The 20,209-nt window shown below is 45.2% G+C and overlaps 1 protein-coding gene across 1 annotated transcript in view; it reads right to left on the bottom strand.

Annotated features, from left to right (window-relative positions):
- The window catches only part of ZCCHC14 (zinc finger CCHC-type containing 14), a 53,431-nt gene extending 43,045 nt beyond the window's left edge, over positions 1 to 10,386 (bottom strand). The window contains exon 1 of the mRNA XM_009669994.2: positions 9,780 to 10,386. Coding sequence (XP_009668289.2) covers positions 9,780 to 10,343 — 564 coding nt within the window. The 5' untranslated portion in view covers positions 10,344 to 10,386. The remainder of the gene's footprint in view (positions 1 to 9,779) is intronic.
- Between the last annotated feature and the right edge of the window lie 9,823 nt (positions 10,387 to 20,209).

The following is a 20,209-nucleotide window of genomic DNA, read 5'->3' as shown; positions in this document are numbered from 1 at the left end:
ATGATAAAAATCAGGTCAAACAGATACAAAAATTCAGATGCTATCAAAATCCTATCTGTTTTGTAATTTTGGATTTCTCACAGAAAACGTTGTCCAGAGCCATTACAGGAACAGTACAAAGAAACGTAACCGGTCTAGAATTCTTACCATTGCAGGGATGGCCGAAGTGAATACGGGAAGTGGTAAATCTATGGAGCCAGATTCAGTAACTGTGTTCCCCAGGGACAATGCCTAACAGTTGATCCACTACATTCAAGTCTTCCATAAGAATAATAGGATTCATAACAGTCAAACAATGTGGTAAGAATTCTACTAAACAGCAACTATATGTTCTTTTTAAGAACAACTAAGCAGAACACCAAAAATGGATGGTTTAATAGCAAAGTATTTGCTGACTTAGTTTGAAATGGAGCCAATATTAACAAATCAGCATAGCCTGCTAATATGGAACGTGACATATAATTTAAGACAACAACACATATAGCATGTGAGGGAAGAACTTTCTCTCAAAAAATTTCAATAGAGATGAAATATTGGGTATAGAAATAGGTCATGCATTACATAGGAAAAGAGTGAACAAAGTATAAAAGCAAAGAAAGTCATTTAGAGTGAAGTACTATGGCAGCAGCTAGGAGCCAAGGACAGGAACATATTTTCCAACTGATTATCCATGAAAAATTTCTCACATGTTCAGATTTCTAAAATGGTAAATGAAATCCTAGGAAAGTCCTACAGAGGAAAGCTTCTGCTAACACTTGCCTTGGAAGTCTCCTTTCAGAAAGGCTTTACATAGTCATAAACTGACCCCCGTTTAAGGCTGATACAGGTAACGTTTAACAAGGTGCTCAGGTATAGGACACTAAAGTCTGGAAGGAAACAATCATCTCCATTCAATCCTGTCAGTTCCCTATTAGCAAGTATTAACATCGGCTTATTTTGAGGTTAACATTGAGGTCTTTAACACAGTGCAACACTGTTTGCAAAAATGCTGCAGCAAAAGCCTGAAGGTGCGGATACAGTCCTGCATGTTTAGGTGAGTAACATACTATTTCCCAGTGCAGGTAGGTGGCTCAGGCTCCCAAATCATTTGAAAAAGCTGCATTACTCGGACGTCAGTCACTGACACCTGAGACTGTTCAATAGGCCAAGTCTGAGCCAGAAAGGAGAGCAAGCAGAGCAAAGATCTGGCACCCCAAAGCTAGAAAGACTGCAAAGCCAGGAGGAGCAGGAAGAAGCTAAGAGCTTCCTCTTAGCAGCAGCAAGCCATTAGATCTGCCCAGCCGCTTGTGAAATCATAGCCTCAGGCACCACCAGTTCTGCATTTACTTACATATGCAAGTACCTGGCTGTTCTACTAGAAGAACTAAAAATCAGAAGGACTACATGTTTTGCAGATTTGGGGGCCTTACTGATCTTCAGAACAAGGATGTTTAAGGACTGCTTATAAACACACTGAACTTTCACATACTTAATGAAGTCAACAAGAGTGCTCAGCGCTTGAATTTACATGGGTTTAGTTGCTTTGCTGGAGTGAGACCTAAGTAGTGTGAAGTATATGGTCTGGGCTAGAAATCTGTGCAGCTCTAACAGTCAGCATCTATCAGAAAAGTGGTAAGCATCAGGTACAATCAAGTCAGGTATGCTCATGTCTCAACAGCTACAAAAGGTCCCACATGCGTTCCGGTAGGAAGCTGTTTAAAAAAAAGGATTCATCTTTGAAGACAGAAGGGTGAAGAGGCAAGTCACAGTAAAATGAGATAACGGATTGGATGCTTTTTTCCTATGATACTATCACTGGAATGAAATGAGGCATTCAGTACTTAAATATCACAGGATAATCACATACCTGCTACAAGGCTACTGTACAAATTGGGTAGACCAGATGGACCAAAAAAGTCTACATTGTATCTTACAAATTAAGTCAGTTCCACTAAAAATCCTTCATCTAAAAGAGAACTGTGAATTCTTTGTTAATATTAGGAATATAAATCTAAATACAGTAACTGGACTTTAATTTCATTACGCTGTGTGTTTGAACATCATTAAAGACGGAGTCAAAAGGAGCATTTGAAGACATCTGGCAACGGTAGTTTGCAGAGATGTGCACTCACCCTGTATGCAAAACAAGTGAAAGTGCGTTGTGCAAAAAGAAGATTCAGAGTTTTTTTTTTAACATTAGCCAGTGTAATGTTTGCTGCTGCCACTAGACAATCTCCTATAGCTAACTACACGAGCTTGCCAGAGAGGCAGCATATGTGGGATTTTCTGCTGAAAAGATACACTATGCATTAAAGTTTGAAAACTAAGGGGAAAACTCTTCATAAAAGGCAACCAAAAAAGTAATTAATACAATAAGCTGGCTACAACCAGTAGCCTGTTTCACCTATGTGATCTTCCTTGGTTTATGATAGCTTACTGCTGGACAGGCTGCAAGTGAAACCAGTTCACCCACGCTACATTAATTCAAGGCACTGTTATTCTAGACTAGTGATTCAAGCTTACTTCAAAAAAGAAATACAAAAAAGGTAATATTTTTCTTTCGGAGCAAAAGATAGATCAAATCTGAATTTTAAAAATCAATCTTTAAAAACACCTCAAAATAAAGCAGGCACATAGCTGCCTATAACTAGGACCTTGAGAGAGATGAGATACTGGCCTACATCCCCAGCACAGATGTTCATGTCCCTGTTTCTTCACCTGTACATTACTAAAAACTGAAAGCATAGACCAGAGGAGGAAAAAAGTATCTTAAACTTGCCAAAAGAATTCAAAGCGTAACAGGGTTCTATCTGCTATAGAAGCCTTTTACCCTTAACCAAATCTGCCTTTAAAATGTTACTATTTGGCTAACTTCACAGCTGTTGTACTTACCTTGCCAGCACATAGGTGGGAAATTGCCACACCATGGGGCCATATACACATTTGGGAGATGAAAGGATAATCAGAAAAGGCAGTTCTAAAATCTGCTGCTGTATTATAACCCAAGCAATGAGAAAACCATACATCTTTCCCCGGCAGCGTTTCATTGCCACTCCAGCCTCTTCAGCAACAATTCACAAATTAAGAAGGTTGGTAGAAGTAATTCAACAAGTCACAAACTCATTGAATCGTATTGTTCTCCTCCCTCTTCCTTCCTCTGCCCCCTCCCAATAGCCACTTAACCAATTGCTAGAGTGTAATAAAACTACTTAGAGTGGAAAAATAAGACACTGGAAAATAGTTCATAATGTACATGAGAAATGATCACTTGCTATTTATCACCATGACTTGGTAGGTCTTTATTAAAGATCACACTCTCAAGCAATTAATCCTATTATTTTTGGATCACTTCAGCTAGTTATAAAAATACTGAAACACTATACTGATCAGAACTGTTAAAAAGTTTATCTTCAGATGCTTTTTCATGATTAATCAAAGCAATGGGGTCCCATAGCAATGGGACTAGAGTAAAAAATTATGTTTTAGCGTCAGGCAAGAGCAAGGAATTTAGAGGTTTGCTCAGTACAAAACTCACACATGAAACAAATACAGATCTGGACCATATCAACATCTCTTTGCTGGCTTTAATACTCCCTTCTAATCCAAATAGGGAAAATAAGTTTCAATTCAACTTGTTCCCTCTAATTCTTTTTACCAGAGAGCAAAGTCAAATTCCTGTATTTTAAAGACAACAATGGATCTCGTTGACAGTTAAATTAGATTTAGCATTTCCACAGTAAGATTGTCTTCACAGAAAACTCTTACCTACGTTATTGGGAATAACATTCCTGTATTTTCTTCGCTTTAAGGAGAAAATATCCTCAAAAGCAAATGCTAAAATATACAATGCAACACATGAATACAGATGACTGCACGTGCCTCTACCACCACACATTTAAGAGCAGCGTTATAAGTACTGCAGCACTAAGCAGCACATAGAAGAATCAGAACTCTCCTGCCCAAAAAAGGCAGTGCTTGTATCTAATTTTCAGCCAAAGGATCACAGGATCTCAGTGTAAGCAATTCAAACTATTAAGAACAAACTCTTAACCACATGGTTAAATACTTCCCAACAAGGATGCTGTTCAAAACCTTTCAAGTTACACACTGGAATGCTTGTTAGGTGTGGTTTCCCACTGCTAGCTCTGCTTTATGATCTCCATACAGCTTGCACGTTGATTAAATCGGTTTGTAGTCTGGTACAGTTCAAAACGTACCATACCTCATGATAGGCACTTTTACTCCAGAACGGACGAGGTCTATTTCAATTTCGCTTAACAGACAATTACTAGGTAATTAATAGAAAAAAGTAAGAGCAAATTAAAAAAATAAGGAAGTAGAACACCCTCCTAACGCAAAACTTCATTCAGCCTGTGCAAAAATTGGGAAAACAGTTCACGGAAAAAACATCATTAGCTCAACAAGGGGTTTTTTGGCTGTTCTGTCCCTGATGTTTGGATGTACGGCCCATTTTCCAGGCAAACTAACTTAGGCTCTTAAAAATCAAGTTCTTCCCTTAACTTTAGGATTAGGCAAAATGAATCTGGTAGTAGTAAATATTAATATAAGACATCATGATCTTTTTTTGATGATTTCCTTACACCTGAAACTCACACTTGTGAAAATTTTACAAGTTCAAGGCTGAACCATTTTATCCAAGTCAGAAAAATGCAGAACATCAGCAAAATTATAGTCAGAACTAGAAGCCTTGCATTTCCAAATTGGAATATCAATAGGTATGTGGAGTCCATGTGGCCTCAAGTACCTAGAATACCAAAAGGACATGCAAGAATTGGCACATGCCACCAACTGAAAGCTAGAAGACCTACTCCTAGCTCCAGAGGTTGAGTTTCATGTGTTTTTAAAAATAAGATCACTCCTCAGATAGCAACAACTTCTCTTGTTCCTGGATGGATCTACCCATATCAAAGAATAAACAACTCTTATTCCTGATAGCAATTGCTATTAACATTTTAGGCTACTAAAGCAATACAATCTTGTGCTGGTTAGGAGGCTAAAAATTTTCTTCATGATTTATTCTACCCCCGCAAAGCTAGAACAAAAGCCATCCAGGCACTTGACATGCAACATTTAATAGGTAGATCACTTGCCCTGTGAGGACTGTAAGGACTCAATTTCAACCTACCAAGTAATATTTTTGTTTCCAGCTCATCATTCCATAGATAAAATCTGTACAAATACTTTGAGGAAGAAGTAATTTCAATCACCTGAAGCAAATAGTGCAGAAACAAAACCGCACTGAAGGTATTTGAAATGAAAATCTCATAACATCAGCTCTACACAGTTCTCAATATACAGTCTTTAGCAGTTATTTCTAAGTTTCAGACGAGCCTATGGAATTAGCATGGGTGAAAAATAGTAACTTATGCTATAAGCTTGAAATAGATATGGATGCAGAATTTGGAAGCTGACTGGGCAAGAGCCCTTGTTCCCATTCACAAGATGTCAACCCGAAAAGAGTCACAAAACTCCAGTGTCACTGACTTACTTCCTTTCAGCTCCAAACAAACATAGCCTGACCTACTATTTATTACCCTGGTTCTACAGCTGAGGCCACAACCAAATCACTACACTGAACTCCACTGAAGTCAGCGAGCAGAGCTGCTGACTATCAAGTCAGCAAGGAGAGTAGGCAATAACTACCCAAAACATTACCTTACTTCACTGCTTTTGTGGAATGATCTCAAGGAGTAGACGAAACAACTCTGAAGAAATACAAGGCAGCAGGATCATGACCAACTCCGCCCTAGTCCTGGGGAGCTCTTCAGTGTTACTAACTGATACTAGACTTCTTGACATGAAACGTCAGCCCAGGCAGAGATGCATCTCATGACTAGATGACTTCCAGTACCCAAAAAGATCTAGGTTAGCTTGGGCAGCTTTATCTCATTATATAAAAAAACAAAATAAGCTCAAGGGGTTCTGTACAGATAGCATCACTACAGCCCAAAAACAATGACGAGTGAATAAAAACTTTACATTTTCATCTATAGTTAAAGATGTCCACTGTCACAAGATGTACATAACAGAAGTCTGAATGAGTGGTTCAGGATGTTGGGAGAGGTATTGGTTTTGAGACACATCTCCCTCCTCTGTGGATCACAAATTCAGCAGTGGCAATTTGCATATCAGAGCACCTGGCCACGTACCTGCAGAGCAGGAAGCATTTGGCTACCAGTTTTCATGTGCCCCCAATGCTTCCCGCTCCGCCTCCTCTATGAGAGGTGAGCAGCAGCTTGCAGTTCTGAGCATCGCACTATACACGAGGCACAGAAAAAAGCCTTCAAGATGCTGGGTTCTAAGCACTGATGAGAAAAATCATTCTCAGTCTCCTTTGTGGCAAAGGTAATAACAGAGAGCTGAATAAAGTCATCTTAGAGGCAAAAATGGCCTGCAAACTGTCAGTTGTATTGTTTTCTGTTAAGAAGATAACCTATTTGTTATGGTTAATCCCAGGAACAAAACTGTGAAATGGCTTCGCTCTTTAGATGTGTCTGGGGTTAACTTGAAGACTCTTTGCACTATTTCAATTTTTAAATACCACACAAACCTTATTAGATCCTAGGCCTACAGGAAAAAAGTAGGAAGAATCCACAACTCAGTCATGCAAGCATTAATGTCATTCAACAGCAGAAGAAAAATACAGAACAAGGCGCAGAACTTATCTTTACAGAGCCCGAAACAAAAGTCTTTCGTGGGGAGGGTAGCTTTCCCTACTTACGGCAAGCAAACTTGATGTTAATTTTGTCCTACCATGTAAGGAACCATGAATCTAGCAATTACTGACCTACTTGAAACCAGCCACAGCCATCTTTTCCTAGATAATTAAGATTCACATAGTCTAAGAATAATCTTGAAATGCAAAAATCAAAGTGAAAAGCTCCTGGTAGCTGCTGGGAGCCTTCCTGTACTCAGTAAATGCAGTAGGCAGTAAAAGACAAGGGCAAAAAGTGGTTTGTATTGCTAACCAACTTCAAAGCCCTTCCCCTCCCCCAAAAGCAACCTGAGGAATCATATAACTCTCATAGTAATTTTGTATCAATTGTTCACACACCTAACTACTAGATGCTATTTCTTTTAGAGAGATTTTGCTGTAAGTTTTGAAACTCAGGTTTGGGAGAAGGGAAGAGGATTGCAAACTGCAATCCTTTGGAAAAATTTTTAGCCAGTATGAAAGTTGGGTCACGCTTTAATAGGATTGGCCAAGCAGAAACAGCACATTTCCATTTGTCTCTGCAAAGTGAACCAAGCACTGTTCAATCACCTGACAACTTGTTTATTCAGAGATGCAAAAAAAAAAGTTAAACATGAGCAGTTAGGAATTTTAACAGGCCCTGAGTTATTACAGAAAAATAGGTACTCACACCAGTGTTAGTCCCTGTTCCCACACACAGCACAAGGGAAACACCGAAGGACAACCACCTTTGTTCACAAAAAGTTCCCTGTCGGCATGCCATTACACATCCACACATCCACTCTATTCCAGCTTCTCAGAGTTTCTCAGGACCTCAAATGGTGACCATCTCTCCAGCTTATTTTCAGAAAATGAGCTCAAAGAGGTTTGTGTTTGGAAATTTAGGTGCAGCATTCATACAATCTAGCACACAGTGCTAACTTCAAGTACCAGCTCAGTGTAGCTCAGGCTGTAGTAAAAGCAGCAAGAGTGATGAGAAAGTGCTGGCTTTAGTGAAGAAATTCTCCTCCAATTCTGAAGACAGTTAAGCACAAGACTCTTGGCAGGCAGCAGCCCAACGCAGCTCACTTTCTCTTGACATCTGCATCGGTTTTTCTAGGTGATGTTACAACACAAGTATTGTCACAACATAACTCGGTAACATCACAAGATCTAAGTCCACAGTATTGGAATTTATTTGTGCATATTTAAACAAGGCTGAATGGAGCAAGACATTGTTTTTTCCATTTGCTTCATCCAACCCTTGTTTTAAGCCAACTTCTTATTCTAAAAGTAGCAAAATTAACCAGCTATTAGCATCTAAAAAGTTTTTATAATAAAAGTTGAACAAAACTGCATCTGATCACAAACAAAAGGCAAATTCAAAAGGTAACGAAAGTAAAATGACACCTTTTTCTTCCTTCAACTAATGTGTACTTAGCTACCAGTATTCTTCAAAGCCAATTTCTAAAAAAATTCATAATTATTTTTTTTAAAGACAGCCCTTCGATGCATTCAGAAGAAAAATAACAATGATCAAGTGACTGTACTGTACAATTTTCTGCTGGCAGGAAAAATGGTAGGATGGATTCTCCGTCCATCTTAGAATGACTTAAATAGTGCCAGATTTTTTTCAGCTACATAAAACGTGCACTATTCCTGAAGCTATGAAAGTATGCTGCAAAAGGTATTCATCCCTGTGTAATTTTATCTTTTTTGCTACTTATTTTGGGAAAACTCGTGTGTGATTTACAATCTTTCCTTTCAAAGTTAGGGTCCATAAATCTTTTCAGTAAAGAAAGTTACAAGTAGTTAAGAATCTGTAAGGAAACTCCTTCTCCTTCTGTTGTTATATTACACATCCTCTTTCAAGTATTCTTTCCATCTATATTTTATTCACACAGATTTAATTTGAAGAAAGAGCCATCCCTGGAGTCCATTTTTTCCCCTTGAAACAAAATATCAGGAACAAGCAGAGTTTAAAGGCATGGCAAGGAAAGATGAAAAGAGACAAGGCTTAATACTACTCATCCAAACTTTTTAATTAAAACAGCTGTATTCAAATAAAATTGGAAGTAATTTGTATTTCAGGGAAGACCAAGCATACACTTCTGCCTCAGTCTGAGATTCAATGCTTAACTTCAACGGAATCTGTACGAGTCCTCCGCAACAGCTTTATTTAGGATACTATTCCAATATAGGGTTGTTTTTAGCCTTTAGGTCTACACCATCTTTCCCAACAGAAAATGGGTAACGTTCCTTCATGGTAATTTGCTGACTGAGTCAGCGCACCCTAAAAAGCTACTGCCTGTCAACTGATCAAGTGATAAACCCACTTACTGGGTACTTATTTTGAAGTTTAAAGCAGGTTAAATTCAGTCAAGGCAGCAGTTTAACTCCATAATTTGTAGCAGCCTAAGAGCGCTTAAACAGCCAGTAACACATCTCATTACTAACAGCATATCTTAAAACATTACTGCCTAACTTAATTGCTTGCAATCGAATGAACAAACTACAAGTTAATGATGGTGAACCACTGGCACCAAGGTCAATAACACAGACATTCGGGATGACAGGGAGCCACATTTCTTTAAGTTTAGGATCAGAAACTCAAAATGTTTGCCCTCATATTTGTCTAAACAGGACCCAGACTCACCAAGATGTCTTTGCCACTGGACAGCTACTTCCAAAGCTGATTCTCTCTTCCAACTTCTTCCAAGGAAATACTTTAAAATAGATACTTACTCCCATTTCTAGAGATGTTACGTGCTTGCTTCCCCTGCTAAATCACCAGTCTTCCATGCAACTGGTAGGACAGCCCCCTCAGCAGCAGCATAACCAGGAACAAACCAGTTAAGGATTATACCGCTGCCTGTTGATCACCTTGTGAACGCCCTCTCATTAAACGGCATGAGTCCACGAAAACTCTGTCCACCCCCTCTTCTCACCCCCAGTTCACCATCCCATCAACCAAGCCAAAGGTCTCTGCCAGACTCGTAGGCTGCCACCTATTACTAGAAGGCTGGTACTATAAAGGCAGGAAGAACGGTTTAAAATAATAGCCGAAGCCACTACGCAGTGCCCTGCGGCAATGCAGGATACCCACCTTGTGGCACCCGGGATAGGTTGCCATGGTGTTGAGGGTCGAGGTGCTGGGGTTCTTGCTGGTGCTGGCCATGATGTTCTGGATTTGGGTGAGCTCTTGCCTCAGCACCTGCTTCTGGTGGAAGCTGAACGCCGGGTGGTTGGATGCCATGGTGAAGAGCAGGAGGAACTCATCCCCGGTGCGGCCCTCGTTGAGCTGCAGCCCGTAGTTGTTGATGACGGAGTCGATGTGAGTGAGGGTCCGGAAGAGGACCCCGGCCGCCTCCCGGTGGGCCGAGCCCAGCAGGGCGAGGGACACCAGGAGTTTGCTGCGCACCACCTCGTCCGTCAGGTTGGTGAGGCTGCCCAGGTCGGCGGGGTTGTTGGCCTTGATTTCGGAGTCGCGCAGGGAGTGGTAGTCCTTGCGGGCCAGGTCCTCCAGGCAGGCGCCCAGGAAGCGCAGCTCCAGCGGGATGCAGAGGTCCAGGAGGCCGCAGAGGAACTCCACGCGCTGCGGCGAGGGCAGCTCGGAGAACCAGCGGTACACGCCGTCCCGCTGCAGCCGCGGGCACCGCTTCTCCACCATGGCGCCGCGCCTGCCCCCGGCGCCGCCGGGCCGCAGCGAGCACACCCGGGGGGGGGCGGCGGCGGCGGCCGGCGGAGCCCCGCGGGGGTCCCGCCAGGCCAGCGCCCCGGCGCCGCCGCCGAGGGGGCCCCCTGCGCGCTCCCGCCCCCCGGCGGGGAAGGCCGAGGGGGGGCGGCGGCAGCAGCGGGCCGGGCCCGGGGGAGCAGGCCCGAGCGCTGAGGCGCGGCCTGGCCGCGGGGTCCCCGCCCGGTAGGGCCCGGCGGGCGGAGGGCGACGCGGCGGTGCCGAGCAGGCCTCTGCGCTCCCGCGTCCTCCCTCACGGGGCGGCTCCTCGCCTCAGCCGCCCGCCGGCCGCCTCCATCCTCGGCGCGAGCCCGTCCCGCCGCGCTGGGCCCCGCCGCCGCCGCCGCCGCCACCACCACCACCACAACCGCGGGAAGTAATCCCTCGCTGGCAGGCGGAGGCGGACGGCGCCCCCCCGGTGTGTCTGTGCGCGCGCGCGCGCTCTCCGCCGGCCGCGGCGGAGGGATCCCGCGGTGAGAAGTCCCAGCCGGGAGAGCAGAGCAGGGAAGGGGGCGGGGGAGGGAGAAGCAGGGGGAGAGAGAGGAAGGAGCGACAGAGCGCCCTCACTCCCGGCCTGACCCCGCGGCGGGCCCCGCCCATCGCCTCGCCGATTGGCGGAACCCTCCCGAGCTGTCTACCCGCGCCTCACCATTGGCTGCCAGCCTGCTTCCCCCCCCCCGCCTTTTTCCGCGCGTAGAACGCCAGGCCTTTTAGCGCCTTGTAGCTCCTCCCCCCCGAGAGCTGATTGGCCACGAGGTCCGTTAAATAGGGGAGGGGGCGGGGGGGGGGGTTGCCGCCTTTTGTGTGTGGCAGTCCGTTGGTGGCGGGCTGTCCTGAGGGGACGGGGCCGCCCTGAGGCCTGGGGGGGGGGAGGCGGTGACGGTGGTGGGTGTGCTGCCCGGGGAGAGGGGCCGGGCTCCTCCTCAGGAGAGGTGAAGTGATGTGGAGCTGGCGGCGCTCTTCTCTCCTGTCCTCATGGCGTGGGTCTCAGGCAGCAGCCTGGAAGGGCTGGTGGCAGCCCTGTGTGCCCATAACCGAGCCTGAGAGGACCACCACGTCCTTAATCCTCTCAGTCTAGTGTCTCCACTGGTGTGCCTGTCAGGGCGCTCTTTCCTGCCTGCCTCCAAGTCATCTTTGCCCTTTCTTTCTTTCATGGTAGAAGCTTTCATGCTGTCCGCTGATGCCAGCTCTGTGGTTTTCATTTTCATTTATCTCCAATATACTGCACTGTATAATGCCTCTTTCTTCACTCTCTGTTCCTTCAGAGGCTTCCTGGGCTGAGCCGTGAGGAGCCTAATGGGGCAGAAGAGCAGGGAGCAGCTACAACGCCTCATTTCTCTCCCCGTTGTTTGTGTTTAGATAGCAGCGTGAAGCACAGAGGCTCGAGGGTGGTGCGGGGAGCTGTAGTATGGCATGAGCTTTATTTGGATGCTGCCAGCATCCAAATAAAGCTTTTGGCTCAAGTGTTTGCCGTAACAGTCTTCCTACTGAACCAAGCAGCTCTCTGCCGTTGAAGCCAATTTGGCGTTTGGCTTCAGATAGTCTCCAAACGCAGTATGGGAACACTAGAGACTATAAAGGCCTCTTAAAACAGTAATTTTTTTCTCTATATTCCCACAGTTTTGTTTTAAACTGAGCTTCTGGCGACCAGTAGTTTACATGTGTACATCATAGATTTTGAAGCAGCATTACTGTCTTCAGTGCTGGATTTGCCTAGAGGTTGCACGGATGGTGTCCAGCAACCAGGAGGCAGACGTGATTTCATTTCATCCGTTTTTCTCTGCGACTTGGTTGTATGTCTGTTGTAGCCTGGTAGCCAGACTACATATCAGTTAGATTAATGACATGGGTGGAGATCTTTAAGTGGAGCAGGCTGGGAACAAGGTTTTTATTTGTGGCCCCAGGCAGAAGAAGGATGATTCCAGCCTTGATTTTTATAGATTTTAATCTTCTAGGAGGAGGGACCTTGTCTTTATTTTATGCAGAAGCAAGAGAGTGCAACATTGTTGCGACACAAATAAGTTTGTGGTTTTATAAGCACCATTTCATCGTGTCTGGAGTTCATAATCGATGAACTTTTTGGGGTGCACACGATGCCCGAATGTGGACTTCTTTCTCTTACACGAGTTGTGGGCACACTTGTGTTTGTGTTGTGTAAGAGAAAAAGGCTTATTCCTTTGGGTGATGGTTATTGGAAATCTCATTATACACCTTGCTAAGATGAATTGCTGCTCCACAGAAATTCCAAATACTAATATTTCATCCTTTTCTTATTTCCCTTTAGGATATTGTAATCTAGCAACTGCATTTATTGAAGTCATACTGAAATGCAAGAGAAAGCTGCCCAAGGAAGCTTACTGGCATTGCATGATGTCATATATTGTAAAGCTACGCAGCTCTGCTTCTGTGAGGACAACTCTGTTAGGCTTCATCATTGCAGGCTCCTACTATGAGAGGGTCCTTGGAAATCCCATAGCCTCTCTCTATGCTTTTTCATTGTAGTGATCCATCATTTGCTGGAAACCATATGCACTTCCTTTTCCTGCCGTGCCCGGCATTGTCCATTGGAGGAAGGGATCTGCAGAAAACAAAGGAAGTGCTCAGTCCCTTAGGAGAGGTTTGCACTGAATTGAAGCACAGGCCGGACAGTAGGCATAAGGACGCCGAGTCCTTTGGTGGCCTTTCTCCTTACGTTGGTATCTTTTAATTGGCATTAATCCATCCTCAAAACACCACCCTGCACTCAGTCGCACCCAAGTAGCTGATGATTGCCTGGTCTGTAGCAAGTTGAAGGCTTAATCTTTTTTGCTTGGGAAGCCGGCCTAAGCCTGTGCCTGAGTGCGAGTTTGTGAATTTTGCTGCTAAGGGTTTACAGCTAGAGCAGAAGTTTTCTGTCTTACATGCCAGACAGTGAGACTTACTCTAATCCAAAGTGTAGTATAGGAACTGGAAGCCTTTTCTGTGCTTAGAAGTGCCTTTGGATGAAGCCCTAGGAAACCAAAAAGAGCAGGACGTATAATTCTGTCACAAGCCACCAAGAATTCCTGGCTAGCCAGTGGGCAAAGCAAGGAACCACCCTGAGCAAAATAAATCAACTTTGTAAGAGCTCATGTTACAACTTGCTCAAGACAGCGGGTTGTAATTGAAGGTCATTCTGGGGAGCAACTGGTGCCTGTGTTCAGCCATGTTCCCTGAAAGAGCACAGTTCTCTGGATACCAAAGCTGGGCCGTTTGTTTGTTTGTGTTGTTTTATCCCCAGATCACCCTATTTCCTGCATCCTCTCTCTTGGTGTAAATTCTCCTGATGGTCCTTGTGCATGTTCGGGACAAACAGCTGGGGAAGATTCCTTCTTGGAGTAATCAGTAAACAATAACTGAGAGTCTGGTTATTTTCCTCTTTCCATATTCTCAACACGTGCAGAAGCTGTTACTGAGCGTCCCAGTCAGGCTAGAAGAGAGGGCCCGCTTTTCTCAACGCCGTACACGTTTAGCTTAGTTCTCACCTGCTAGCTTAAGGATCTGAATTGTACTTGTTTTTTCTGGACCCTGTTTAAGCAGGGAGCCCAGTTAAAGTGCTTCCTTTCTTTAAACAACACATGGCTAGGAGCAATGCCTAGCCAAATCCACTGAGATAATTTTTTCTTTATGTGAACTTGACTCAATGCAATACTGCTAAGAAGGCTGGAATGCCCAAAAGTGTGTAAAAATTAACTGAAATAATTCATTGTGAGGTGGGTAACTGAGCCCTGTGTAAATGTAGAACTATTTCACTTTTCTAGCCATCTACAGAGTCAGCAGGAAATGAGACTCTCTACCCATTGACACGGGAGAGCTTTCGTTAGGAGGCTGCTGGTTAGAAGGCCTATTGAGTCACCCAGCTCTGTTGACCTGTCCAGTGCTCCCAGCCCACAGGACTCTTCTACAGGACACCTTTTCAGGGCTTTTGTGTATCAGCTTTTAAAAGTTCTCAGGTTCCTTTGGCAGGCTGTTTAACACTTATCATTAAATGTGCAGGGGTTTTTCGCCTGTTTGGCATTTTTGGACTTCCCGAATGTGATGTAAATCATAGCACTTCTGCCTGAAATTCAACCTGGAAATTCTAAGTCTTCTGCCAAAACAACTTGCAAAGCCATAGATAAAACTGCCGCTTTCTCTGTGTCACCGGGCGTGAGTTAGCTGTGGTGGATTCCCTGCCCTCAAATGGCTTCCACCCAAAGCCAACTCTCCTCTGTTTTGGGACTGAATGCTGTCCCAGGACAATGTGCTAAGAGAAAATGTACCCATCTATATACACGTAAAGGAAACCTGTCAGACCAACTCTGTAGAGGGAGATACTACGTGGTTGTGATTGGGATCCCTGTGGCCCAGCTTACACCCTGAAGCTGCCGACTCGTTTTGTGCTGCTCAGCAGAGATCCCACCGCCCCTATGCCTTTCCTTTGCTCTGTCCCGCCTCTCCCAGTGTTTCCACTGCTGATCATCCCCCAGCTCCCTCCACGTGTCCACTTCCTGGCTGCTCTCCTCCAAAAGGTTGCTTCCCTTTGCCAAGTAAAACTGCCCACTTCTGGCCAGCCTTATGCTTTGGTGAAGTCCTCTGATCCTGACATTCCACCTGAAACTCCTCCATCTTCTTTCCTGCTCAGCCGCACTAAGTGACAGAAGTAACAGCTTTGCATACTCTCTGTGCAGTTATAAGTAGAAGGAAGATAAATATTGCTATTGCATGTTCACTCCAGTACTTGTGTGCACACTCGTTATTTCCTGTAAGGTTCCTCACAGATGCCGGGGCTGGAGCTCTTGGTTTTGAAAAAATAAACAAACCTCAACTTTGAAGCACATAGAAAAATATCACGTGGGCTTTGCAAAAAAAAAAACAAACCCTAGGCCGTGTTGGGCGTGCAACGTCCTTTCAATGTGCCTTTCAACTAATGAAACAAACCCATCTGATTTGGACAAGGCTTGGTGAAGGTGTCCTTGCTGTGACTGCAACAAAAGCAGGGTACGCCAGCAGCCTCCAAAAGCTGACAGTGATGTGTCGGGTGTGTGCGTCTGTGCGTGTGTCGCTGCCCTCTGCCGGATAGACTCTGGCAGACACATGCATGTCTTTACATGGAGATATTTCTCTCCATTTTCTCCTGCTAAAGGCATCAGGGATAGTCTTGCATCTCACTAAGGAAAGGTACCCCTCTTGATCACCACCTTGTCTTATCTGTGACCTTTTAAAATTCAAACTGAGAGTCTGCTGCAAAAGAAACATCCCTGCTTTTCCATGACTTTTACTGCCCTTGCTCGAGCCTTCCCCTCTCTCTCCCTGCTCGGCGTGGCTGGAAAACTCTTCTTTCAGGCAAGATGCTGAGGTGGGAGCCTTCACTGAAGCTACTGCTGCTGGGGACAGCCTCCCTGCTCCTCACCATCCCAGGCGCAGGCCAGCGAATTCCTCTTGACTCCTGCTCTGAGTTTTTCTGTACCTCAGTCTCGCCCCAGGAAGCAAGTTTGGATGGCTCTACAAAGCAAACCTGTGCTGCAAGTGTTTTAGGTTTCCTATCACTTGGGCTAGCACAGCTGTTTGCCACGCTGGGGTCCAGGTTGCCAGAGCTGAGAGAAGTGCAGTCTACGCCCGTGCACGAGGTGCACAGCTGACAGCTCGGGCAGCCCGGAGGGGTGTGCAGCTCCCCAGGGCAGACCCTAACCCTCCCCTCTGAAGACTGATTTCAGCTCTCCCCATCTTACATTACACAATGTTAATTTACTCTTTGCTACAGCCAAATCATTTTACAGCTGGAGGAGAAAGTCTGGAAGTATTTACTTGAGTATTCTTGTGACATTCCTTGGGTTGTTTTCATATCAGATCCCTCCTGTCCCTGCTTGTGGTTGGTATGCCACTAACCAGCTCGGCCCATTTAAAATGCTGGGGGAGAAAGCATGAGAAAGAAAGGAGTAGGCACAAATATTTACCAAAAGTGAATGTAAAGTTCAGGATTTCTTCACAACATTTGACATTCGTTCCGCACTTGTTAAGTTACAGAAATCATCTGCTCGGGCAAGAAAAATATTGTCATCTGCCGTACCTGCTAGCTCCACACTTCCAAACACTTCTGTGCAAACATCGAATATTTACATGTTGTGATGCACACTGGAATTGCACACCGGGGATTATTCCTGAAGGAACCCACAAATAACTTCTGAATGACAACCAAAATGAGAAAATTGGGATTGGTTCATGGGCAATTCATGAATAGAAAAAGAGATGAAATTAGCTGAATGAACTGTTCATTATGCATTATTCAGCCAGCTGTACTAATTAGCGCCTTAAGGACTGTTCCTGTTCCCACTGCAGCCAACTCCAAAACTCCTTTTCATTTCAATGGGAGCAGGAGGGAGCCCTCAGAGAATGGGCCCGGTGCCTGCTTCCTTTGCAGTGTCTTTTTTTTTTTTACTATTGCTTATGGATTACAACTTTTTGTGTCTTCTGTTAAAAGGGCTACTTCTAAAATGTCCAGTGTGATAATCCATTGATTGCAGGAAAAGAAGAGTACCATCAATCCCAGAGTGGGTGTCTTATGTCCAGTGTGTGCTCTGAAGGGGAAAGTTTTTTATGCATCATCTTCTGCCTCTCCTGTTATCCATGCTAGGTGGTACCGAGGAGCACAGAAGCTTGATGTGTTTCAAGGATTTTTGGAAAACATGAATCAATCCAGAAACGTCACTAGGGCAGAAGGTTCAGGAATTAAATGTTTGCACTCCGAGCCCAGAGCTTGCAGCTGGGCATTTGATTTTTTTTTCTGTGTAATGATGATGTTTATCTCCCACCAGAAAGTTATTACAGCACAGTTTTTCTGTGAATGCAGCTATTTTAGAAAAAGACACCAGTTCAAACTGGTGCATGCGCCACTGTTGGAGCTGCTTCATGTTTTAAGACTTGTCTCAGTAGCAGACTGCTTTGTTCTGCTTTCAGGTATATAACACACAGTATTGTCTTCATTGGTCTCTCCATCAGATCACTTGTGCTAATGACCAGAATAACATGCTACATTTTCTACCTTTCCTCACCCTGGACAGCCAAGACCTTTAGGAAAGCAGAGCTGGACTCTGGTGTTGCTCACAGGATACTGAAACGTCGTTTCGCTTCATATCACACCACATTTTGTTCTGGCTTGCAAAGTCAATGAAACAGGAGAGTCACAACAGCAGACCATCTCCCACACAATCGTTGCTGCTGGTGATAAGGCCAAGGAAAATCTAGGCTGAAGTTCAGATCCTAGGTTGCATTTGAAGGGGTCGCAGTTAACTAAACTACCCAGTCTTTTAATCTCACCGCAGAGCATTGCCGCAGAATGCCTGGGTCCCTGAGCTGGTTTGCCTGCTCTGCTGGGTGTGCTGGCATGAAGCAATCCAGATGCTCTTAACAGCAAGACAGACCTGCATCTGCCATACAACTCATTTAGTCATTCCTTATCCAGCATTGCCTTTTTTCCTAGCAATCAGCAATTTTTATCAGGATGCCTTCCTTGGAAGTCTTCCTGCCCTTAATGCCCCCAGGCCAAGGCAGATGTGTCTCCATTGGGGACTGTGGAGGATCGCTAGTCAGGGAGCAGACACCAGTTTAGACATAGACATAGGTAGGCTTTGCCTGGATTCTGCCATGGCCCAGACATGTGATAACAGACATCTTTTTTCTTCCAGTCCTCTCGCTTCTGGGGCGAGCAGCAGCCATGCAGCGCCATGGTGGTGACAGTGGGTTTCGGACCCCACAGAGCTGGAGCTGCTGGTGTTCCCTACCCAGCAGACCTCAATGAAGTTGCTTCTGGGGGAGAGTGGAGGAGGCACCACCAGCTCAGCTGCGAGGAATCTCCACAGCCCCGTTCCTTTTGGGCTGCTCTCCACAGACTGCCTAAAATGGATATAAAGGAGCCTTGGGCTGGAATTTATTTTCTTCCTAAGACCATCCTTAAAATAACAAACACAAGAAAACTGGTGACATGCAGTACATCTGTTTGAATAACATGGACCTTCTGTCTGTAAAAGAGGAAACTCCAAATAACTCTTTGATTTGTGTTTCCTTCTCCGTCCTGATCTCCTCCTCCTCACTACTGTATACAAATCTGTTCTGCACGCTCAAAAACACCAGCTCCTTCTCCCCTGACAAGCTTGTTTTTATGCCATGAGATAGTTATTTAATTTCCTCTTTGCCTCTAACGCAGCTAATATTTATCTTTCCTGATGGGATTGCGTCTTTGTTTATACGCTGATGTCAAGGGGTAAGGACAGCACTTCTTTAGATCGGATAGACCAAATTCCTGCCCTCTGACTGCGTCTCGTGGAATAGCATCTTCCCCCGCAGGCGGTCCCACAGCAGCCAACCGTCCCAGTTGAGAAAAGCAATTAGGATTTAAATATGTGCTTAAAGTTAGCACACGCAGAAGTCCTCTTCTAAATAGGGACGCTCTCTGAACCGGAGCCAGTGGAGTCACTCGTATGGCAGGCGACGTTCAACATGGATAAGGCTGTTAAAATCTGGCCCAGTGTTAGCTGGCTAATTGCTTCCCCAGAAACAGCAAGGCTATGAAAACAATGGCTAGTGGCCATTTCTCCCTTTAAATGCAGAGTTTAAATATACATAAAACAGAGATTGCAAGGCACCATTTCCAACAGTTCTGCTGAAATCGACACAACCCTTAGAAAAAAACAGAATCTTACCAGGTTTTGTGTTTTGTTGGTGTTCTTTTGTTCAAAACTGCAGTCTAAACCAAGTTATGAACCATATTTTCCTCATTAAATTAGTTCCCTTTCTGCACTCGTCTTTTCACTTCATTACCACATGCTATTTTTTTAAAGCCCTCATAGCTAATATCACAACTATAGATCTGGGATTTATTTATAGCCCTGAGCTCCGCAGAGAGCTCTATGTCTGTTGTTGCTGTGGAAACTGGGATTCTAAAAGTAAAAGGATTTTGAAGGGATTTTAAAAGGGACCTGCTGGATTTGAGCACTATCTTTCGCTTCCAGCAGTCTGCCTTTAACTGTGCCTTAAACTTACCAGGAGAATACACCCGATGGGCTCATCTAGTCCTCAGGGGATACTGGTTCTCTATGTTTTTAGTATCTGGCGCTTTGCAGCCTAGTTTTTGCTCTGCGTTGTGCAACGAAGGCAGAGCTACAAGCTTGCCACGTGGCTGTGGGCAGCGTTTAAGACGGCGGATGTGTGGAGAGCGCGGGGCCGGCGCGAGGCATGGGCGACATTGGTGGGTGCATGTGGCAGTAGCAAAACTGGAGCTGATTTGGGGGTCTCACAGTGCTGCGGTGCGGGGGGTGCCTGCTGGTCCCTGGAGGCAGGTGTAGGAAGGACTCAGCTGGTCTGGGGATGGAGTCAGCTCTGGGAGCTATCATTGCTTGTCCCTCCTGCCCTGAACGGTGCAGAAAGCCCACAGGTATTCCCTGCTTCGCTCTCCAAACACCAGCCCTGTCTGTCCCGTTGCTGCCCTTCCTCTAGGAGTAGCCACACGAGCCAAGTTTGATCCCAGGCTTTCATCTCTGGGGTAGTGGCATTCATTTCTGTCTGCACCAGGGAGGTCCTGCAGACCCTGTGGAGGAGCAGTGAGGTCCAGAGAGCAGGCCGACAGGGCTGCGGCGGGGCTAGCTAGCCCCGTTGGGTATTTGCCTGCCTGTGCCTCCTGGAATCTGGCGTTTTACTAAACCCGTGGTTTCCACAATGACATGTTTGCCAGGCGCGGGGCGGTTTGCTTGTTTCTTTCTCTGTCATTGTTTTTGGGGAGCTTTTTGCCAAGGGAAATAACCATCTTCTGC

This window comes from Struthio camelus, chromosome 10, assembly GCF_040807025.1.
Source record: "Struthio camelus isolate bStrCam1 chromosome 10, bStrCam1.hap1, whole genome shotgun sequence".
NCBI lineage: Eukaryota > Metazoa > Chordata > Aves > Struthioniformes > Struthionidae > Struthio > Struthio camelus.
The sequence above is the reverse complement of the archived record's forward strand: the minus strand, read 5'-3'. Positions and strand labels throughout refer to the sequence as shown.